Below are 21,500 nucleotides of genomic sequence, written 5' to 3'. Positions count from 1 at the left end.
GTGTTCAAGGACCAGAGGTTTTAGCCCCGGGAAGCGAATGGACTCTCAGCTCTAGCTTAGCATTAAGATTGTCTTACATTTTGTTTTTACCTTTTTAAGAGAACTAGTTTCATCCTTTGATCCCGTTTATATTTAAGTGCCTTCATGATTAAACTGTGACTCGAAAGGTGATCATTAAAGTTCACTGTTGTATCTCTCCGGCCTGCTCCCAGTCTTTGTGCTAAGCTAGGCTAACAGAGGTGGAAGCAGCGGCTGAAGTGTGAATCTTTATTGTCCACCTTGTGAAACACAAAACATAGAAATTCCATACAAAATGACAAAATGAAACCAAACGTTGGCGGGAAATAAAAGGAGACATTTTACATTAAAATATGATTCTGCTTCCTGTGGGGCCAATCGGCCGCTCCGCCGAGTGTCACGTGACCAAAAGTTCATGAGCCCGCGGGGGTCGGGGGTCCCGTCACTGGGACTACCGCCCGCGTCCGAGGCCCCTGGGCGCTCCTCGGGGGGGCTGACCCGATCTCCGCGGCGGGGGCCCCGGTCCGGGTCCTCCTCCCGGCCCCCAGCCCCCCCGCCCGGACCGGGACGACGGCCCGTACCCTCCGTCCTCCCGAGGCGGAGGTCGACCTGCGGACACCGGGAGACGGATGAATCCCGACCGTTCGGAAATCGCCGGCTGACCGGAAAAGGGAAATGGGGTCTCACCTCCGTCGGCGCCGGGCGACTCCCTCTCCCGGGGGTCCCCCGTCCCCGGGCCGTCCTGCCACGGCCGCTTGCGGGGGGGAAGGGACGCCATGTCCATCCCCTGCAGGGACGAGGAGCGTTCGCGGCCCGCCGAAGACGAGCCCTCGTCCCGGTAGCCGTCGTGACCTGCGGGACAGGAAGACAGGAAGCCCGTCGCAGAGGAACTTTTACCCTCTCGAAATGTGAGGCCGACGTGTCGACAGACGAAGGTGCGAGTGCGTCTGGCGTGGTTCCCCCACCTGACCCTCTGGGGGGGGCCGACCCCCGCGGCGCCCTCACTCGTCCCCCGCCGTCCCAGCCTCGGCCCATGTCGTCGGGGCCGTCGAAGCCCTCGTCGGGGCCGCCGTAGTCGTCGGGGTAGCCCCGCCCCCCCGAGCGGCTGCCCCCCCCTGGTCGGAACCTGGAACAGAGACGGGCCGGGTCAGGACCGGGAACGGGGTCGGGTCGGACCGGGGTCGGATCCGGGCTCACCTCTCTTCGCGCCGGCCTCTGAACTCGGCCCCGTCCCGGAGGAAGCGCTCGTCGGGGCCCCAGCTCCCCCCGTTGCCCCCCCGGGGCCCGGAGCTTGCCCGGTGGCTGCCCCCTCCACCTCCACCTCCACCCCCTCCTTCCCTGCCCCCTCCTCCTTGGTAGCCGGGCCCGGACCTCCAGCCGTCTTCTCGCCCGTGGAAGTCCTGGCCCCCGTCAAAGTCCTGCGGCCCGTGCCGGCCTTGCTGGCCGTCGCCCCAGTAGGGCCCCGAGCCCTGGTCGGGCCCCCCGGGGCCCTGCCGGTCGTGCGGGCCCAGGTGGTGGTTGGGAAGGGGCCCCCGCGGGTCTCCTGGGACAATCGAAGGTCAACGTTGCAGTGATTCAAACAGGAGCTCGCAGAGTTCCGGCTCCTCGGCGGCCCCGAGCGGGTTCTCGCGCAGAGAGACAACTTACCTTTGCTGTTGGGCCCCTGCTGGCCCATCCCGTGTATCATGGGCCCCGAGTTCTGGCCCTGGAAGGAGCAGACCAGGGTTAGGGGCCTGCGGCTCCGGCGGAGGGACAGTCGGATTCAGCCTCGGACTCACCTGGTGCTGGGCGTAGGGTGGACCCTGCATGCCCCCGTGGGGCCCCTGCATGTTTCCGTGAGGCCCCTGCATGTTTCCGTGAGGCCCCTGCATGTTTCCAGGGGGTCCCTGGACACTTCCGTGGGGTCCTTGCATATTACCAGGGGGGCCCTGCATGTTTCCTGGGGGCCCGTGGATCCCTCCTGAGAGCCCCTGCATGTTCCCCATCCCATAGCTGTTGCCGTGTGTCCTGGGCGGGGGCCCCATCATCTGGCCCTGCACCGGCCCCTGGGATCCCATCATGTTTCCTTGAGATGACATCATGCCCCCCTGGGGCGGAGGCCCCTGTAAATCCCGGGGGCCCAGTCCTCGTGAGGAGGGGCCCATCATCCCCCCGGGGGGCCCCTGCATCGCTCTCTGTCCGGGACCCATGTTGTGGGGCCCCTGGGGACCCATGTTCCTGGCAGGGCCAGAGTGTCTCTGCATGTCCGGGGGTCCCATCATGCCCTGAGGGGGCCCCTGGGGTCCCGAGGAGGGCCCCATCTGTCCGGGAATGAAAGGTTGCATGCCTCCGGGGCCCATGGGGGGGCCCATGTTGTTGGACATCTGCTGCTGGCTCTTGTTGGAGGGAAAGCCCTGCTGGCCGGGCTGCAGGGGCCCCCCGGGGCCGCCGGGGCCCGAGAAGGCCGACATGGGTCCCTGTCCCTGTGGGGGCCCCAAGGCGCCGTCACCGCCCATCTGGTTTATCCGGTCCATCTTCATCTGCTGCTCGGAGGAGAAAGAAGGCGTTAGCAAGAGGCTCCCGGGAACCGTGACGTCCTGCGACACACACCACACACACCGCACACACTGAACACACTAGACACACCGCACATACCGAACACACCGGACACACACTGAACACACCGAACACACACTGCACACACTGCACACACCGCACACACTGCCCCGGTCGCCTGCTCCTAAAGGGTGCTAAAGGGCCGCGTGGCGCACGAGCAGAGCCGTGGTCTTTGGAAGACCACATTCCCAGTTGGATTCCCGGCTCCTCCCGGTGTGTCCAAGTGTTGTCGAGCGACACAGCGAAGCCCTCCTGCTGCCTGCAGCCTCCTGCTCATGTTCATCCATCATGACTTCATTGCACAACCAATGTCCCCAGGATTCATAAAGGATAAGTTGTTATTATTATGAAGGCTAGCTTTAGCTCGGGGGACGGGCAGCTTTTACAGCAAGACCTGAATCAGAAGGGGAAGGTGGGTCACCTCCAGCAGCAGAGGGTTGGTGTACTGCAGCGCCGCCATCTCCTGCTCGATCTCCGCCTGCGTCTTCTTCTTCCCCTCCGCCTTCTGCTCCGACTTGCGGTCTTTGCCCAGATCTCCGGCGGGCGGCATCATGGGCACCTTGTTCTCGGCCCAGGCCTGCAGACAGAGGTGTGTGCCGATCAGCATCGCTCATGGGCAACACTGTGTGTGTGTGTGTGTGTGTGTGTGTGTGTGTGTGTGTGTGTGTCGGGGGTCACCTGCTGGAACTGAGCCGGGATGGGTTTGGCATAAGGGACTTTCTTCTGCGGGACCTTCTTGGTGTCTTTGCCCATGACCTCGTCCACGCCCCAGTCCAGGCCTGGGATGGACATCTCCTCTGAGGACGCTTCCTTATCTGAGGGCGAGAGTCAAACCTCAGTCCAGTGCCATGAAGGTGGTGGCCACACACACACACACACACACACACACATGTGCACACGCAGAGAACAGGAAACGTCTGAAACATCGAAGGCCACCAACAAAGACAGTCAGGAGATTCATGGTGAAGGACTCACTGCTCTGCTCCTGCTCCATGGCGGCCTTCAGCTGGTCTGGGATCCCCATGCCAGGGATGGACGCCACACTGTTGGGCTCCACGTCATCTGGAACAAACACACCATGCCGTCACACACACACACACACACACACATCTGGTTGGACCTGAGGAGCAGAGATGTGGCTCACCATACTCCACGCCGTCCTCTGACATCCCCGGCAGCAGGTTGAGGTTGTAGCGGTCCCTCATCTTGTCCCCGGGACGGTTCCTGGTCCAGAATTTACTGGAGAAGGGAAGCGGGTCAGATGTTGAGCGTGCCTGTGTGCTGCACGGGGCCAGGAGATGCTCGGGGTGTGTGTGTGTGTGTGTGTGTGTGTGTGTGGTCACCTGGTGTGGTCGTTGGAGCCGGAGCAGAGGATGTGACCCAGCGGGTGCCAGGCCAGACTCCAGATCATCCCCTCGTGGGCCATCTCCATCCCCCCGACCTCCTTCTCCACCCTGAAACAGCAGCAGTGGTTCAGCGAGGCTCCTCAGGGTTCCTCGGAGGTCAGAGTGTTCAGGTGTGATTACAAACCCCGTGTGCCAGAAGAGCAGAGAACCATCCGACCCCCCGCTGGCAAACAGGCCTTCGTGGACGGGATGCCAGGCGACCGCTGGGAACACACACACACACACACACACACACACACACGTCAGTGAGGGGTGAGGGGATGGTGTGTGTGAGCTGGTGAGGCGAGGAGCTACCTGTGGCCTCCTTCTTGTGTCCCCTGAAGACCTGCAGCTCCTCCTTGAGGTTCCTGATGTCGAAGAGCTTGCACAGGTGGTCCCTGGACGCCGTCAGCAGCCAGTTCCCGTTCAGGTTCCACTTCACCTCCATCACCGTGTTCTTGTGGGCATGACTGAGCACAGAGCAAGGGTTAGCACTGTGTGTGTGTGTGTGTGTGTTTGTGTGTGCATTCTGTCTTATGAGGGTGTGTGTGTTTGTGTATGTATGTTCTGTTCTATGAGTGTGTATGGCCTGTCCTATGTATGTATGTGTATGTGTGTGTGTGTGTGTGTTCTGCCTGTGGGGGTATGTCGGTGTGTGTGTGTGTGTGTGTGTGTCTGTCTACCTTCTGTCCTGTGTGTGGAGTGGGGGGTCTGTGCGTGTGTGTGTGTTTATGTGTGTGTGTGTGAATGCTGTCTTTTTTTTCTGTCATACGTGTGTATCCTGTGTGTATATGTGTTGTCTCCTCTATAAACGTGCCTGTATGTCTGTGCTCTGTCCCGTGTGTGTGTGTGTGTGTGTGTGTGTGTGTGTGTGCTCACAGTGTAGCCAGACTTTGCCCTGTCTTTGGGTCCCAGAATTTGATTGGCTGCTGACTGTCTTTGCTACCGGACACGACCAGCCCTTTGGTGGGATGCCAGTCCACACACTTCACATCAGCACCATGACCTGCAACACACACACACACACACACACACACAGTCGATCAGTCAGAGGCCGGTGTCCCGCAGTGTGTGTGTGTGTGTGTGTGTGTGTGTGTGTGTGTGTGTGTGTGTGTGTGTGTGTGTGTGTCGGACCTCTGAGGATGCGCTCCTCGTGGCAGCGCAGGAAGTCCCAGATGCGCACGGTGCCGTCGTCCGAGCACGTGGCGAACTTGTTGTCTGTGGGGGAGAAACTGGAGACGGACAGGAAGTCAGGCCGGCGCAGCAAAACACCAGAGGGGTTGGGCTTCTCTGGTGGTTCAGCTCCACCGCAGCTCCACCGCAGCTCCACCGACCCTCCCAAGCTAAAGCCCCGGCTGGACTTCACACGGTGAGTCGTGCCGGCGTGAGCACGGTCCTCGGGACGCCGCGGCCTGAGGGAACTCCTCGGGTTCTTCCTCCCTGTCTTCTGAAAGCAGCGCTGGGCTGAGAAACAGCTCCCCCTGCTGGACACCCAGCAGCAGGTCCTCCTGCAGACCCTCTGCTTTGGATCACCTCAGACTAGCAAAGCCTGCATCCGAAACACGAGGCTTCCTTCTAAACTGAGAACGGCGGTCAGCTGAAGAAGCCGCAGAAGGCCCTCTGCCTCTGGCTGCTTCCAGGAGACCTCTCTGGAGGATCATCCAAACCAAGCCCTTCCTTCCCCGGACGTTCTGCCTCTCCGCCTGAGGGAGGAGGACCTCCAGGGGTTCCTCAGTGAACCCAGACCACACCAACTTGGATCCGACTGTTTTCCGATCTCAGATGACATCAAGTTAAGGTTCACCGTGGCATCCACGGTCTCCGGGCACCCGTGCCTGCTGGGTGCTGTGGTTGCCGTGGAGACGCAGGACATCCCACGGGCACAAATAACTCAAGTCACAGCTTGGAGTCCGTCGCCATGGTGACAAGCACACGTGCACAAGTTCAACACGGCTCAGGTTCTGACAGGGGAACCTTCAAGGACTCCTCAAGGATCCTGGCCTGGGGGTGCAGGAGGTCCCCGAGGCCGGAGGAACGTGAACACATCACTGCACGCTCATCGGATGAGCAGAAGTACACATGGAGAACCTGCCTGCACCAGAGGAACCCTGACTGGACCTCTTGTGGTGGAACCAGAAGCACTGCCAGGACCACAGAACACCAGGTGCTCAAAGTCTGGTCATTCAACCAAGAAGACTGACAGGACTCCCTTTACTCAGCACCCAGAGCTTCTCAGTACCTCCTGAGTGGTTCCTGAGGACCATCTGCTAGTACTTGTGACAAGACTGATCCTCCCTGGACGTGAGGTGGGTCTGAAGAACCAGGGTTTGAACAGAGCCCGTGAAGTCCAACCAGGACAGGTGGAGGTGCTCTCAGGAAGGTCTGGGACCTCTGAGGGACAGAGATGGACACTCTCCTCCATTCAAACACACTGAGCCAGAGCTTTGGGGTTCCTGCTGGAAGCCCAGATCTTCTGGGTCTGGACGGGCCCAGAGAGCAGATTGAGGAGCTACCGTCCTTTACCTCCGCAGCTCCAAGCGGGCTAGATCCTCCTGGGATTTTAACTCTGAAAGGAACCGGCGGACGAGAGAAGGTCTGGTGGAGACACTTGGTTGTGCTTTGGCAGCACCTGGAGGACTTCAGCTAAGCTCCGGCATCAGGGATGAAGACGGGGACGGGACCGAGCTGCAGGTTCCCCTTCAACGTCCGATCGTCTCTCACCATCACGTGATCCGTGGAGGTCCAGACCCCCTGCGCCTCTGAGGGTTTGAGCAGGTGCCCTCAGTCCCGGAGGGTCCGAGGTCTGAGATCGGGGGACTCTGGAGTCCAAGACCCCGCCGGGATCCAGTCGGCGCCCCTCAGAACGCCCTCGAGGCATTTCCAAGGACCCGGGACGTGGTCTGGTTCTGGTGCCCAGGTCCACTGTGAGGTCCCCCCTGCGCTGGACCAGGGTCATCACGGATCTCCCCGGAGATCCCGGTCCACGCAGCTCCGAATGCTCTGTGACGGACCGTGTGTTCCGAGGGAACCAGCAGGAGCCTTTTCAGACCTCCTGTGGGACCAGATCAGGACGGCCAGCATATCCTTCAATGCCTACGGGAGACTTTGGAGATGTTCTGACCCGGTCTGGTCCCGGTCAAAGTCCCTCACATCAGGTTACAGTCCATTTCTCCAGAAGACAATGTCCCCCCCTTTGGACAGGAGACACTGAGACAGTCGGTGAGAGGTCAGAGTGTCAGGGGTGGGAGTGGAGCTTCTCCAAACCAGCTGCCACCACCTAAGGTACTGAAGGTGCAGGACATCCAGAAGATGCTCCTCTCTGACTCAGAAAGGAGCTCCTGTTTGGAGCCGAGGCTCGGAAATCAAGCGTAACGTGACCTTAGGGGGCCGTCCTGGAGACCTGGACATCCGGACATGTTTCTACTCTCAAGAGAAGCCGAGGTCTTTGGGTTTCTGTGAGTGAACCTGTTCTCTTCTCCTCAGCAGGATCTGCAGATAACGTACAGGATTATTCAGCAGGAAGTTCAACAGCACAAGAAACCACAGGGGAAACATCAAGAGGTGACATGAAGGTCAAAGCCAGCAAGAACCACGAGACCCTCAGGAGAAAACCGCTTTCACAGAAGATAACGGGACATCTGACGCCTGGGTCGGGGGGGGGGGGGGGTCGCGGGTTCAGGTGTGACCTTTGACCTCCTCCTCCCACCTTCTGTTTGATTCAGTCAGAGGTTTCATCTCTGACGTCCTACAACCAGCAGGTGGAGGACGAACCCGGTGACCAAACACCTGCCGAGAGCCACAGCTGGGGGGACGGGGGGGCGGAGGGGTTCTCTACCACGGCTCTGCGTGAGGAGGAGACATGAAACCGGTCCGGTGGAGAGCAGGTTCAGAACCACGTCTTCTCCGACACAAGGGAGGAACCGGCCGGAGACCTGAGCCACCGAGCACGGATCTCACGGATCTCGGGCCACGAAAAAACCAACGGACGCCCAAGTTGCGGGTGGACATAAAGCTAGCGGGGCTTCCCTCGTCTGAGCGTGAACCAGCTGCCCCGATCCCGCGCAAGAGGATCTAACAGGCTTCTGGCCGGGAGGCGGGAGGAGGTCCTGACGCTGGAGCTTCAGGCGGCACATTCAAACCTTTATTTCAACACCTGCAGCTTTATTGACTTTATTGCACGGATGGCGCCACAACTTTATTGGGCCTCGTCAATCACTTCTGATCACTTTATTCAACAGCAACAATCAACAACAGGTCGCCGTGGCAACGCGTACATCCGCCAACCACAAGCACACGGGGCGCCGAGCTACGGGAAAAGTTTAGATGGGTAGAAACCTGGCTTCTCTAACCGCCTCCTTGTGGGCCTGGAACATCTTGACGTTGTTCATGTTGGACTGCCAGTACTTGACGTAGCCGCCGTGGTCCGCCGTCAGCATCCACATGTCATTGTGGGACCAGGTCATGGCTCGCACCGGGCTGTCGTGGGCCTGAGGACACACACACACACACACACACACACAGGTTAGACACTCCCCTCTGGGCCGGACCGGTCCTGCTTCCTTCAATCGTTCGGACCACGGGACCTCCTCCGGACACGACAGAGGAACACGCTGCTTGTTCCACCCGAATTAGACCCTGACGTGGATGTTCTGCAGACTAATAAAGCAAGCAGAACCCGTGTTCTGACGGTGGAACCATCAGAACATTCATCCAAACCACCCATGAAGGTCCCACAGAAGGACAGAACCCCCTAGTTCCTCTACTGATGACAAGCCACAAATTCCACTCCAGCTTCTTCTGATCCCAATCCATGTCCCGTTTCTATGGTGACCGTTTCCTCCGAGTGACGACCGATCGATAGCCGGTCCGAGTGATCGAAACGTTCCGACCGGTTTCCAACAGGACGAGGACATTTACCTGCAGGATGGTCTCGAAGTTGAAGGTGAGTCCGTTCCACAGCGTGAACTCTCCGCTGGAGGCTCCCGTCACCAGACGCCGTCCCTCAGGCGTCCACTGGGGGGCAGAGACAGCGTTAGACACACACACACACACGCACACACACACACAGCTGTCTGTCTATTGATCTGATGGGTGATGGAAGCTCTCAGCCCCGCAGGTGTGTGTTCTGCAGGTCAGAGGGCCAAGAGGCGGGGCTTCTCCTGTCAGTCACATGGACAGCCAACCATTCAAACACACATTCACATCTACGGACAACTCAGAACCTTCAATGGACCTGCTGACTGTGGCAGGTGGGAGGAGAACCCTGGAGAACATGGCTAACCCTAGCCCACACAGAGAGAACCAGAGGACCAGAGGTCGCCGCTCACCCTGATGACGAACACCGGACACTTGACTTTGTTGGTGGACGTTCGGACGAACTTGGTGGTGACGGCGTTCATGGGGTTGTTCAGCATGCCGACAGGAGGGACGAGCTGTGGGACACACACACACGCACACACACACACACACAAAAACAATTGAAGCAGAGGTTTCATAAAGTCGGACCGTAGGACTTCATCTTCACCCAGAGGTAGAGGAGGTCTGCAGGTGGAAGAGGACTCACATCATTGTAACAGCCTGCGTCCGGCTGGATGGCCCGGAAGTCCCGGTGGTCCCTCTGCCACAGACGGTTCTGTTACAAGCAGACAAGATGATCAGGGGGGCGGCGTGAAGACGGCGGCGCCGAGGTGAGTGGGGCCTTCAATCACATCTCTCATCTACTTCAAAAATGCAACCAGGTTCGAGACTCTGAGAAATTTCACTTGTTGTTACACTGACTCTTTACTCCCCCACAGAGAGAAGGGGAGGTTGTTGGTGTCAATGAGGTTCAGAGTCGGGTACCTCCAGGTAGCGGATGGAGGAGATGTTAGTGTTAAGTTCAGAGTCGGGTACCTCCAGGTAGCAGATGGAGGAAGTGTTAGTGTTAAGTTCAGAGTCGGGTACCTCCAGGTAGCGGATGGAGGAGATGTTAGTGTTAAGTTCAGAGTCGGGTACCTCCAGGTAGCGGATGACAGAGGGGTTGTAGTCGATGGTCTTGCGGTTGACGGCTTTCCTCATGCGCTTCCCATCGAAGGTGAGCTGCTGCATGGCCTGCTGCTGCGCGAAGTCGGGCCTCTTGTAGAAGACCTGCCGCGGCGCCTGGTGCTGGAAGCGCGGCATGTGGAAGAACCGCTGCGGCGAACCGATGTCCGTCGCCATGGTGACAGCTGAACCTGGGAGAGAGAGGGCTGTCCATTAACTCCGAGACACACTCGAGCACCGTCCCGTCTGCTGAGGGTCATGTGACCAGGCACCTTCACGTGCCGGTCTGAGGAGCTCCAAGTCCCGCCAGAGGCACCCCAGACCTTCTACACCTTCTACACCTTTCACCCCCTCTACATTCTCCAGGGCTGAGGAGGACAGAAGTGGCCTGAGACACAAATCACAGCTGGCTGTTTCTATGGCAACCCAAGGGCCGATGACATAATTAGAGGATTTTTGTGTGCTGCGTTCAAACTTTTGCAAACTTCAGTTTTTCCCCGTTGACCAGCTCGGGTCCTCAACCAGGCCCTTCTTCTGAGAGGGTCATTAGATCAGATGGAGGAGAACCCAAGAACCTCTTCAGACAGAATGGCATCCAGGTGCTGAAGAACACCTGAGTCGTCTGTTTCTACGACAGCATTTTCAGGAGAACAAAAAAGCCACAAGGAAGAACTCAACGCTTGGACTTGGTCTAATAGCAGTGATTCTGCATCTTCAGACTTCCCGTTGGAGCCAGGGTTCCCTGGACCTGCTCCGAGGAACCCTGGCTCCTGCACCTGGGAGCGAAGAACTGGGAACCGATTTAAAGTCGTGGTCTTTAACCTGGGAGGAGGAGGGACAATCGCAGGCCAAAGCTGCCGGGGGCTTCACCAGAAGACACCGCAAACCAAACATCATCGACGACCGCGGCGCACATTGGTCCCACATCGGAACCCATCCCGCTAAGGGACAAATCGATGTTGGTCATCAACAAGGACAGATCTTCAGACATTTCAGGACGCTGCTTTGGCAGACGTTCCAAACACAAACGACCGATCGGGTCCTGGGTTGAGATGTGGACAGAACCTCCGCCTTCACTCCAGAAGAGGAAGGTCTAAGACACGGGCGAGGGCAGCGGGAACGTCCAGAGAGGGAGAGCAGGGGACGCCTGGGGCGTCCATCTTTTACATCGATGACACAGGTTACCATGGCAACAACATGTCCCCATGGAAGGACGAGGCCCTGACCTGAGAAGACACCGACAGCTTCGCCGTTGGGTCATTTATGTTCAACACCAACGAGCGCCAAGCCTCCACAGCAGGAGGACACCTCTGGACATGGAGGGTCTCACTGGTAAACACTGACAGTTTAGAGACCACCTGACACCTCGGCCACAACCTGGACGTCTTCTGTCAGTGGCAGTTGCTTTCCTGTTAACGACAGGTGGAAAACACCTGGTCGATCTGGATCATCTCTAGATGTTCGGTCTTCACGTCTGAACAAACTGACGCAGGTTCACAGCAGATGTCCTAACGAATGTGCGTGTAGAACATGAGAGAATGGCCTGACTTTCCTCGCCAGAAGGACCGAGAAGAGCCCAGGCTCTCATTACCGCTCGAGCCGGAGAGGAAGGAGATCGGCGGCTACAGCGACAACTGACTGCGAGGCAAAGACTGCAGCCGGGGACGGCTTCAGCAGGGACGGCTTCAGCAAGGACTTCCAAACACCAGGAGAAGCCGTACAACCAGGGGAACGATGGGCATTTAGACACGGACTTTCACCGTGTTCCGTCTGCAGACCAAAACAAAGGCCCGGCTGGTGGAGGAGCAGGTGTCCATCCAGGGCGACCGACACGCGTCCAGCATCATAAGGGTCTGGAGCGTGTTCTACTGACGGTCAATTCTGAAACCCCTTTCAATGACACGAGACGCACAAAAAGTACACGGTCGATGCCGTAGACAACGCAGCATCTCAAACATACATGATGAATGTCTTAAACATCTCAAACATCAATGACAAACATCTTTGACTTACATGATGAAGGTATTAAATATCTCAAGATGATGCTATATAGTTCTCATAGTTGCACAGTAGAGGTGTCGAACATTTCAAAGTCTCAAGAGTGGAAACTCTGGGAGATCCAGGACCGTCTCCGTATTGAAATACTAATGAAATAAGTGTCCACCCGCGGAGGTGTCCACCCGCGGAGGTGTCCACCCGTGGGAGTCCGGCGACGGTTCTCGTTGCTTCTCCATCGCAGGTGCGCCAGACGGAGATGTTTGGGACACAAGCGGAGGGAAACACGAGGGAGCGGCTACGCGGCTAATGCTACATCGCGGGGACCCGCTGGGCTGCCGCGCTCGGTGTCTTTAGGGTCGGGTGAAGTTGGGCAGCGTCCCCGCGGAGCCGCGTCTCCCTCCGGAGAACCTCGCCGGTGAGACGTTAATCCACAGACGGGGCGAGCGGGCTGCTCCAGCCGTTAGCCTCAAGGCTACTACGGCTTTGCTAACAAGCTAGCTAATAGCTAGCCTGGGTAAAGTAGCTGCCCGCCGCCCGGAAGAAGCGGCACCTGCGACCCGACCGCCGAGCCACACGCCGGGGCGGCGTTCGCGAAGCGAGAGCCGGGCGTGAGGCTCCCGGGGCGGCGTTTCCCCCCAGCGTCCCCCCGCATGAGCACAAGTTACCGTTAATGGCGGCGGGCCGCTTCTGTTGGAGCACCGTTTACAACAACAACAGGCGGAGCGGCGGCGACTCCGCGGCTCGAAGACTCACCGACGATGTCCGCAGCAGAGCCCGCTATCTCGCCGGCATCAGCCCGAGAGACCCTCCCGACGACTTCTTCGACCGGGAATCATCAAACCGTCGCCCTCGTTTGGCGCTGGGACGAGCAGCTTCTGACGCTCCGGCCACCGGCGGCCTCCATCATGACGCCTCTTCTTCTTCTTCTCGGCCCCGCCGAAAAGCCCGCCGGGAACTTTTCCAAACGGGCGGGAGAGGCGGCGCGCAAAGCATCACGGGAAGTGGAGTCCCGCCGCCGCCGCCGCCGCCGCGCCTCCCGGGGCCCGGAGCGGCTCCAAACGGGAGGAAAATGGAAAATAAAAGTCAGATTTACGCCCTGTTCGTTTCAAACTCCTCTCTCACTCCTCACACGTAAAAGTCAAACAAACGAATCAACAAGACGCGAAGGAAACCGAATCAGAAGCACCATCAAATTAAACTTTATTTGTCCCCCGAGGGAAAGAATGTCGAAATCAAAGTCTATATTGAAACAAACACCGTCTCTTTATTCTGTAAAGTTAAAATGAGGACCATCCATCCCATAATATGCGCCCCCAACCACCTTGGCACGCGCACCCGAAGCTCGGGGCCGCGCACCGGAGCCGGTGAGTTAACGGCCGTCAGCCGGGCGGATCGAGCCGCACCGGGAACCGGGAACCGCCGCTCCCGGTTCGTAGGGTTGTTTATTTATTTATTTGTTTATTATTCTATGTCGTGTCCCCGTGATCAGCGGCCGGTTCCCGCTCAGGCTAACCGGCTGTTGGGGTAACCGCCCCCCCCCCCCCGGGCCCGGTAACTGTCAAGAGTAACGTGCCGTGACTTTCAATAAAATATTGTAGCGAGTCACGAATGTTGCTGTTCATGTTGATGCTTGTTTTCTGTGTGTTTTTGGGGTCGATGTGAGTGATGTGAGTGAGGTTCACGGTGCGATGAATTCTCATTTTTATTTTTTTCACCTGGAATTGAGCAGAACAGTTAGCAGTCTTGCAGGCTCCTGTGGCGCGGCAGCGGCCAACCGCAGCTACTGGTCACTAAACACATATTTTACCGTCACCCGGGCTTCCCCTGACGAAAACACTACAATATTAACCCTATATATATAACCCTAACCCTAACCCTGCATCAACATGAGAACACAAATATGTGATTATCTCCAGGGGTTGAGGGTTCCAGCCAGGGCGAGAGGCGGGGCTTAGCTTGGACACGGCAGCTGTCAATCACAGGCTGCCATCCCATAATAATAACTTCCTGCGTGTCCACCTGTGTCCCAGCTGACAGGCCCACTCAGGCCCAGAAGGTCCAGGCTCGGAGCTGAGAGGATGACCAGCGCAGGCTTGGGATTCTGGTGAGACACGGCGTTTCCATGGAAACACCCTCTGATGTGTCCCGCGGGTTCAGTCCGCCACAAGGGCGCCGAAGGGCGGGGCTCCACACACCTGCCCCTTATCTCAGGTAGATCACAAGGATCTGATTGGCCGAGAGGCGGAGAGGAGGAGGCGGAGAGAGGCCCTCGACCAATGGGAGTCAAGGAAAACAGACGCAGCCATGGTGATGATGTCACTAGAGTTAGCTGTCAATCAAAGGGTCACAGGGGCAGTTATAGGTCAGGTGGGGGGGCGGGGGGGGTTGAAGATGGAGACCCTGATGTTCACACACACACACACACACACACACACACACACACACACACACACACACACACGCACGCACGCACGCCAGCCTTCCTTCACCTGGCCTGTACGATGACACAGTGCTGTGATTGGTCCACCACTGTCACATGTGTTCTCCTGCAGTGACTGCTCCTGCGCAGGGTGCGAGATGTTCTGCAGAGGGTTCTCCAGGATCGCCCCCCGGCCAGCAGGACAGGTACCCCGATCGCCCATCCACCACCAGTCGGCGTCCATCAGTGTGACCGTGATCAGGCGGCGCCGAGTGCGAGGCCGCCAGGGCGGGTACGAGCCCGCTTCTGATTGGCCGGCCGGGAGCGACGCCTCAGCCGGGCGAGTTCCTCGGAGGAACCTCGGAGGAGCATCGGGTCTTCTGAGGAGACCTCTGATGGGCCGGAGCTTTGTGATGTCATGGGCTGTGACATCACAGCTGTGACATCACAGAGGGAGAGCAAAGACACTTTGAAGAGGAAGCTGTGACGTCATTAGGACCATCGGCAGGAGCAAGAAGGCCCTCAGACCAGTTGGGCTCCCGGAGAACTTCATGACCCCCGTCTGAAGAGTCAACCAGGGAACCTTGTGTCCCGGAATCTTCTTTCTGGGTCACAAAGCAGCATCCTCATCCCACGTCCCGGTGCCGGCAGCAGCTCGAGAAGATGCTGAGGTCAGAGGAGCAACATTTGGATGAAGATGTTGTTCGTCCACGCAGACGGAGACAACCTCCGTCCCACCCCCAGGACGCCGAGGTCAGTGCCCACGTTCGCTTCCCCAACAGGTGCCTCCTCTGGGTTTGTGGAGAACCGTCAGGGTCCAAGAGGAGAGAAGGTCCCAGGATGGAAAGGACTCAAGATGTTCTCCAGTAGGAACCTTTTGTCCTCCTCTGGACCTTCACTCTCGTGCATCTCATGTCAGCGTGGGAACGTGAGAACGGTCTTCTCCATTCCTCTGTGTGTCTGGTGCATGAGGAGACATCGACGATAAATCTGACCGGACGGTCCTCGGACCTTCAGCCTGGTCCAGCTGTCCCTGAGGCAGCTGGACCGGTTCAGGCGCCGGTCCACTCTGACCTGGCGACGACCTCAGAGCTGGTATGGCATCCGTGGCCGGCGAGGACCCCGTCAGCTGACCTCTGAGAGCTTCCTGCCCTGAGGACATGAGGGATGTTCTGACGTGGACGGGCTTCGGCTCAGAAAAGTCCTCGGTTAGCCGAGGAACTGTGCTCCTTCTTCTCCGGGACGTGGAGAATTCCTCGAAATGAGCTTGACGCCAAACGGACCCCTTGGTTTCTCCCAGGATAGGTTTAACTGTTGCTCAGTGTGGAGGCTTGAGGAACGTCTGCCTCGGTCAGGGATCTCACCTCCAGAGCCTCTGAAATGAGGGAAAGCCAGAGAGTGAGGTGAGCGCGGTGCTCCAGTAGATGATGAGCTGAGGACCAGAGACCGTGTGGATCGGACTGGGTTGCGGTCGGTTTGTTCGCGGCTCTCGGTGCCGCCGGCGTCAGGTCCATGTTCCTGCTGTGTTCCAGGGTCACAGGTCGGACGCCGAGGCCCAGCGGAGGGGCCGGCAGGTCCAGAACCCAGATGTGGTCAAAGGTCCCTGGAGTCAGGAGGAGGACGAGAAGGTACCGACCGCCCGGGCGCCGACCGGAAGGGGATTCTCAGGGCGCCGGACCCGGCGGCCCATGACGACGGGCGGCGGACCGGAGGTCCGTCTCGGTGCGGACCCGAGGCCCGGGACCCGAGCTCCCCGCCGCCGCCGCCGATTGGCCGCGAGTGTGTGAGTAAGCCCCGCCTCCTGGTGATGTCACGTGTCCCGCAGGTGACGGAGCTGGTGTGTAAGTATGGCGTGAAGCACTGGTCCGTCATCGCCAAGCACCTGCAGAGCAGGAACGGGAAGCAGTGCCGCGAGCGCTGGCACAACCACCTCAGCCCCTCGGTGAAGAAGAGCAGCTGGACCTTGGAGGAAGACCGCATCATCTGCCAGAACCAGAGTCTGCTGGGGAACCGCTGGGCCCAGATCTCCAAGCTGCTGCCGGGCAGGTGTGTGCGTGTGCGTGTGTGTGTGTGTGTGTGCGTGTGTGTGTTCCCTCAGCACTCTGTCCGTTCTCTGCTTTCAGGACTGACAACTCCATCAAGAACCACTGGAACTCCACCCTCAAGAGGAAGGTGGAGAAGGAGGGCTACCTGGAGGTCCTGCAGCTTCCTCCAACCAGCTGCTCCATCACCTCCTCCACCAGGCCCACCTCCAATGAGGTCCCCGCCAAGGTGAGCCGGCAGCCATCTTCACGTCACCCATCCCGCGGACGACGTGGATGACGAAGGCGCCTCCTCCTCCTCCAGCAGGACGACAGTCTCTCCAGTGACAAGGAGAACCTGAGCATGGACTCCAGCGACCTGAGCCCGGGTGCATGTGAGCTGGTTCAGCTCGCGGAGGAGACGGATGCGGTAAAGCAGCTCTTTGTTTGTCTTCTTTGTGGAGCCTCCGCCTGGAGACTGAAGAACCTGCCCTGCCCCGCAGAACCTCAGCCCGGCAGAGGGACCTCCATCCTCCGGCCAGGGCCCCCGGGAGGAGGAGCCCCCCTTCTCCGGCCCGAGCACCGCCGATGTAAGGCTGCTGACGGACACACACTCGCTATGGAAACTGCCTTCCCCATCAAAGGGAAGGGAAGCGGGGAATCGAACCCGGGCTACTACTATTACTACTAATGGCAGATAGTACAACAGATTTACAAGCAGGTAGTATTAGCAGATAGAATTAGCAAACAAAACTAGCAGAGGGTCCGAGCTTACATTAACAGATTAAATTAGGTGATGGGATTAGCAGATGGTATTAGTGAGAATAAAGGGGATGTGCAGAATTGTGGCAACTATAGAGGGTTAAAGTTGATGAGCCATACAATGAAGTTATGGGAAAGAGTAGTGGAAACTAGACTGAGAGCAGAAGTCAGCATTTGTGAACAGCAGTATGGCTTCATGCCTAGAAAGAGTACTACAGATGCAGTATTTGCGTTGAGAATCCTAATAGAAAAGTACAGAAAAGGCCAGAGGGAGCTGCATTGTGTTTTTGTAGACCTAGAAAAAGCATATGACAGGGTGCCAAGAGAGGAGCTCTGGTATTGTATGAGGAAGTCTGGAGTGGCAGAGAAGTATGTTAGACTGGTGCAGGACATGTATGCTAGCTGTGAGACACTGGTGTGGTGTGCTGTAGGGGTAACCGAGAAGTTCAAGGTGGAGGTGGGACTCATCAGGGATCAGCTCTGAGCCCCTTCTTGTTTGCAGAGGATGGACAGGCTGACAAATGAGGTTAGACAGGAATCCCCATGGACCATGATGTTTGCAGATGACATTGTGATCTGTAGTGAGAGCAGACAACAGGAACAGGAAAATCTAGAGAGGTGGAGGTATGCTCTGGAAAGGAGAGGAAGGACGGTTAGTCATAGCAAGACAGAATATATGTGTGTGATTGAGAGGAACTCAGGTGGAGCGGTGAGGCTACAGGGAATGGAGATCAAGAAGCTGGAGGATTTCAGGTACTTAGGGTCAACAGTCCAGAGCGTAGGAGAGTGTGGAAAAGAGGTGAAGAGACGGTCCAAGCAGGTTGGAATGGGTGGAGAAAAGTGTCAGGGGTACTATGTGATAGAAGACTTTCAGCCAGAATAAAAGGAAAGGTGTACAAGACAGTGGTGAGACCAGCGATGGTGTTTGGACTAGAAACTGTTCCAATGACCAAAAGACAGCAGGCAGAACTAGAGGTCACAGAGTGAAGATGTTGAGGTTCTCCTTGGGAGTGACCAGGAGGGAGAGGAACAGGAATGAGTCTATCAGAGGAACAGCACATGTTAGATGTTTTGGAGAGAAGGTCATACAAGAGGAGACTGAGATGGTTGGGTCATGGACAGAGGAGGAATAGAGAATATATTGGTAGACGGATGCTGGAATTGGAGCTGCCAGGCAAGAGGTCTGGAGGAAGACCAAAGAGAAGATTTATGGACGTAGTGAGAGAAGATATGAAGGTAGTTGGTGTGAGAGAGGAGGATCCAGAGAATAGGGTTGGATGGAGAAAGTTGATTCGCTGTGGCGACACATGAAGGGAAAAGTCCAAAGGAGAAGAAGAAGCTTAGTTGATGTATAAGTAGGCGGTATTAGCTGACCTTAGCAAAAGCAAGTAGCAGATTGTATGAGCTGACATTTCCCTGACCAGCCAGTGTCTGGTGTTTGACTGGGTGACTCACTGGGCTTCTGACAGTGTTGCAGATGTTCCGTGGTGAGTTTTGTCTCATTGAGAAATGCTGTTGTGATGTAGCTCCTCCAGCAGAGGCTGCCGACTGCAGACCGGCCCGAATGTGGGCGAGAGGCGCCAATGAAGAGCGCGGGTCCGAAACACCTGGATCCGGAGGAAATCAACCTGATGGAAACGCTGAGCTTCTCTCCGGCCAAGGTGAAGTCCAGCCTGAGGTCTGAAGGTTCTACCGGCCTAAGGCGAGGCTCCAGGAAGCTCCGGTCCTTCGTGTCATAGCCGTGCAATTACAGGAGAGTTTTTCCAGACGGAGCAGCTGATGAACAGCGAGGAGCTTCTGCTGTACGGCTGGGAGGCCGTGGGCGAGATGGGATGGCTGGGCCCCTCGTCCTCCCAGGTGAGACCGGACCGGACTCCTCTGCACCTCCTCCGGAAGGCTTTCTGCTGCATCTGAGCACCTCCTCCGTGTCACCGCAGTGCGTCTGTCCATCCTTCGTCGGCTGCAGTTGCGGTGAAGAGGCCGCCATCTGCGGCCGTCTGTCCGCCCCTTCGTCCAAACTCAGCCAGAGCAGCGCTCATCTCCGCAGGTGAGCTTCTCAGATCTCCCACTGCACTGACCGACCCCGGCAGGGCCTCCACCCAGCAGGGTCTCCACCCAGCAGGGTCTCCACCCAGCAGGGTCTCCACCCAGCAGGGCCTCCAACCAGCAGGGTCTCCAACCAGCAGGGCCTCCAACCAGCAGGGTCTCCACCCAGCAGGGTCTCCACCCAGCAGGGCCTCCACCCAATTGCCCGACAGCCTCAAAATGTCAGTTCAGGTGTGATGCACTTCCCTTCAAGTGATTAGGCAGAACCAATTAGGCAGTCAAAAGACGTTGGCCCGAGGTGGACGAGGTCACAGGCCAGCAGCCAACCCTGCTGGTGCCAGACCGAATTCAGCTCCTCTGACCTTGAGGAAACCTTCAGCCTTCAAGAAGGCCTAGTCAGCCAAATGTCCAACGGTCTCACAGGAGAAACTCCTGGTTACTGCACTTACTACAGGAACTGAGATCATCCGATGACCATGACCTGCCGCAGGACGACCTCCTCCAGACTGATGGTCTAATGAAGTCGGACTTCCGAAGCTCCGGCCGATCCCTGACTCTTCCAGGATGTTGTATGAGTTTAGAAATGTAATTTGGCCTGGAGGTTGAGCTTCTCACCGACCAGCATCTCCAACCTTCTGAATAAAGGAGGATGGGTGGCGCCGATTCATTGCTGCTGCTGCTGCTGCACCTCACTTATCTGTAGAACACCAGAGTGAAGTGAACCCCCCAGAGTCGAGGTTGAGGTCCAGCTGCCGCTCTTTGAAGGTCGTTTTGGTGAACCTCTCCGGGGCAGAGGGGCGGCTGTGCTCTGGTTGCTAGGCTACCAGCAGTACGTGAAGGTACCGTCTCATGAAGAATCTGCGTCTGCAAGCTCATCGTATCAACCTGGAGCAAACTACTGAGGGTGGACACCGAAGTCTGCTAGGAGCCAAGAAGAAGCACGGGGTTCTGGTTTTCATTGGTCCGAACCGTTTCCTGCTACATTCATTGACACGTTTCACACCAATCCCAGTGTTGCTGCTGGGGAGGAGGCAGCGCTGAGGGCATCTCAGACCCGAGGACTCAAAGCAAACACACCTGTATGGTTCTGGTATCAGTGTGTCCTTGTGTGTTCAGGGTCGCCAGGAGAGATGAGGAGGACCAGGGCTTCAGGATGGTTCCTCCACACCTGCTGCCTTCAAAGATCAGCGGGCTGAAATATGCGGAAGAGGTGAGAGGACACACTCTGGGAGGAGGTCACTTCCTGTGTCGAAGGTGCAAAGAGGAAGCTGATGAGCAGAGAGGGCATGGCGGGCCTCAGCTGGGAGGACATCAAACTGCCAGATCTGTCCAGGTTCTCGCTGTCCGAGGTGAAGGTCTGACCTGTTGATCCAGAACCTTGTGATTGGAGGAGCATTTAGAGGAATTATAGAAACACGGGACAAGAAGTAAAACTGTGTATTGTGCCGGTACATGGTGTGCACTTAGGTGAGGTATATATTGAGAGCAAAATGAGAAGCTATCAGAAAAGATATTCATTTTGGGACACATCATCAGAAGTGAGCCTTTGATCCATCGGGTGTTTCGGCCATTTAATGCTGTACAACCTCCTCAAAGGTGGCCACCTCCTGGTCTATCAGGTCTTGTCCCATTCAGTACAATGTTAGTTACTGAGTCAGTCAGCTCTGTGAGGCCAGCCCAGGAGGAGCTTCGATTTGGAAAATGTTGGGTTTTTGATCAGGCGGTACCTCGGATTTCGAAGAGGGGAGTTAATGAACAAAAATGCCTGAAGAGACTTTCAGTTGATGAGAAGGGGCAGGGCTCAGGTGCTACATTCCACGCAGTTTGTGCCAAGAGTCCTCGACATCCCAATTCCACCGCCGTCATCAGCCATGTTGTCCATCCCTCACCTTACAGTCTTCAACACGTTGCTGGTGTTTGGCTTTGCTCCTCCCAGCCCTCCTCTCATAGCACTGTCAACTCCACCAGGATGATCATCTTCCCCTCTGGAGGCCACTGCATGATGGTGGGTCATAGGGGAGTGGACAGTACCCCCTCTGGGATTGGAGTCTCCTCCTGAAGTCAGCCTCCATTTCCCGTCTCTGGGCTGACTGCAAGAGATTCAGACTAGCTCGGCTGCAAACACCAGGTCTTTGGGCCTCTTTCGCAAAGCCGATGGTGCTCAGCCGTGGTCTTGCTTACGGACCGGGCTCGGTAAGGTGTCTGACACTGCTCGGGGAAGAGAGGATATCCGGA

The 21,500-nt window shown here is 57.4% G+C and overlaps 1 protein-coding gene and 1 long non-coding RNA gene across 2 annotated transcripts; one reads left to right on the top strand and one right to left on the bottom strand.

The window, feature by feature from the left end:
• Positions 1 to 253: 253 nt before the first annotated feature.
• wdr33 (WD repeat domain 33) lies at positions 254 to 12,957 on the bottom strand. The gene is made up of 21 exons (XM_086173284.1): positions 12,771 to 12,957; positions 9,993 to 10,210; positions 9,562 to 9,630; positions 9,326 to 9,430; positions 8,916 to 9,011; positions 8,334 to 8,485; positions 5,133 to 5,230; positions 4,878 to 5,004; positions 4,314 to 4,468; positions 4,144 to 4,222; positions 3,957 to 4,067; positions 3,758 to 3,852; positions 3,589 to 3,675; positions 3,292 to 3,428; positions 3,035 to 3,190; positions 1,797 to 2,540; positions 1,666 to 1,723; positions 1,216 to 1,561; positions 984 to 1,144; positions 706 to 870; positions 254 to 627 (listed from the first exon to the last, which is right to left on the bottom strand). Exons 2-21 carry the CDS (start codon positions 10,194 to 10,196, stop codon positions 470 to 472), a joined length of 3,303 nt encoding a protein of 1,100 aa, XP_086029410.1. The 5' UTR covers positions 10,197 to 10,210; positions 12,771 to 12,957; the 3' UTR covers positions 254 to 469.
• Positions 12,958 to 17,012: 4,055 nt separating this feature from the next.
• On the top strand, positions 17,013 to 19,051 carry LOC147219488 (uncharacterized). Its single transcript, XR_015108724.1, has 3 exons — positions 17,013 to 17,047; positions 18,746 to 18,880; positions 18,987 to 19,051. It is a non-coding gene; the product is annotated as an uncharacterized LOC147219488 (long non-coding RNA).
• Positions 19,052 to 21,500: the final 2,449 nt, after the last annotated feature.

Source organism: Fistularia commersonii, chromosome 25 (genome assembly GCF_037954325.1).
Source record: "Fistularia commersonii isolate RoL2024-O1a breed Wild chromosome 25, RoL_Fcom_v1.0, whole genome shotgun sequence".
Classification (NCBI taxonomy): Eukaryota; Metazoa; Chordata; class Actinopteri; order Syngnathiformes; family Fistulariidae; genus Fistularia; species Fistularia commersonii.
Note: the sequence above shows the minus strand (reverse complement) of the source record. Positions and strands in the feature narration are given on the sequence as shown.

Bases quoted from the DNA above. Each gene is read 5' to 3' on its own strand.
- wdr33 (XM_086173284.1), bottom strand. From the start codon at position 10,196: ATGGCGACGGACATCGGTTCGCCGCAGCGGTTCTTCCACATGCCGCGC. The intron at 3,853-3,956 runs GTGACCACACAC...TCCCTTCTCCAG, and splicing joins GGCTCCAACGACCACACCAG to TAAATTCTGGACCAGGAACC. The intron at 1,724-1,796 runs GTGAGTCCGAGG...TGCTCCTTCCAG, and splicing joins CACCCTACGCCCAGCACCAG to GGCCAGAACTCGGGGCCCAT.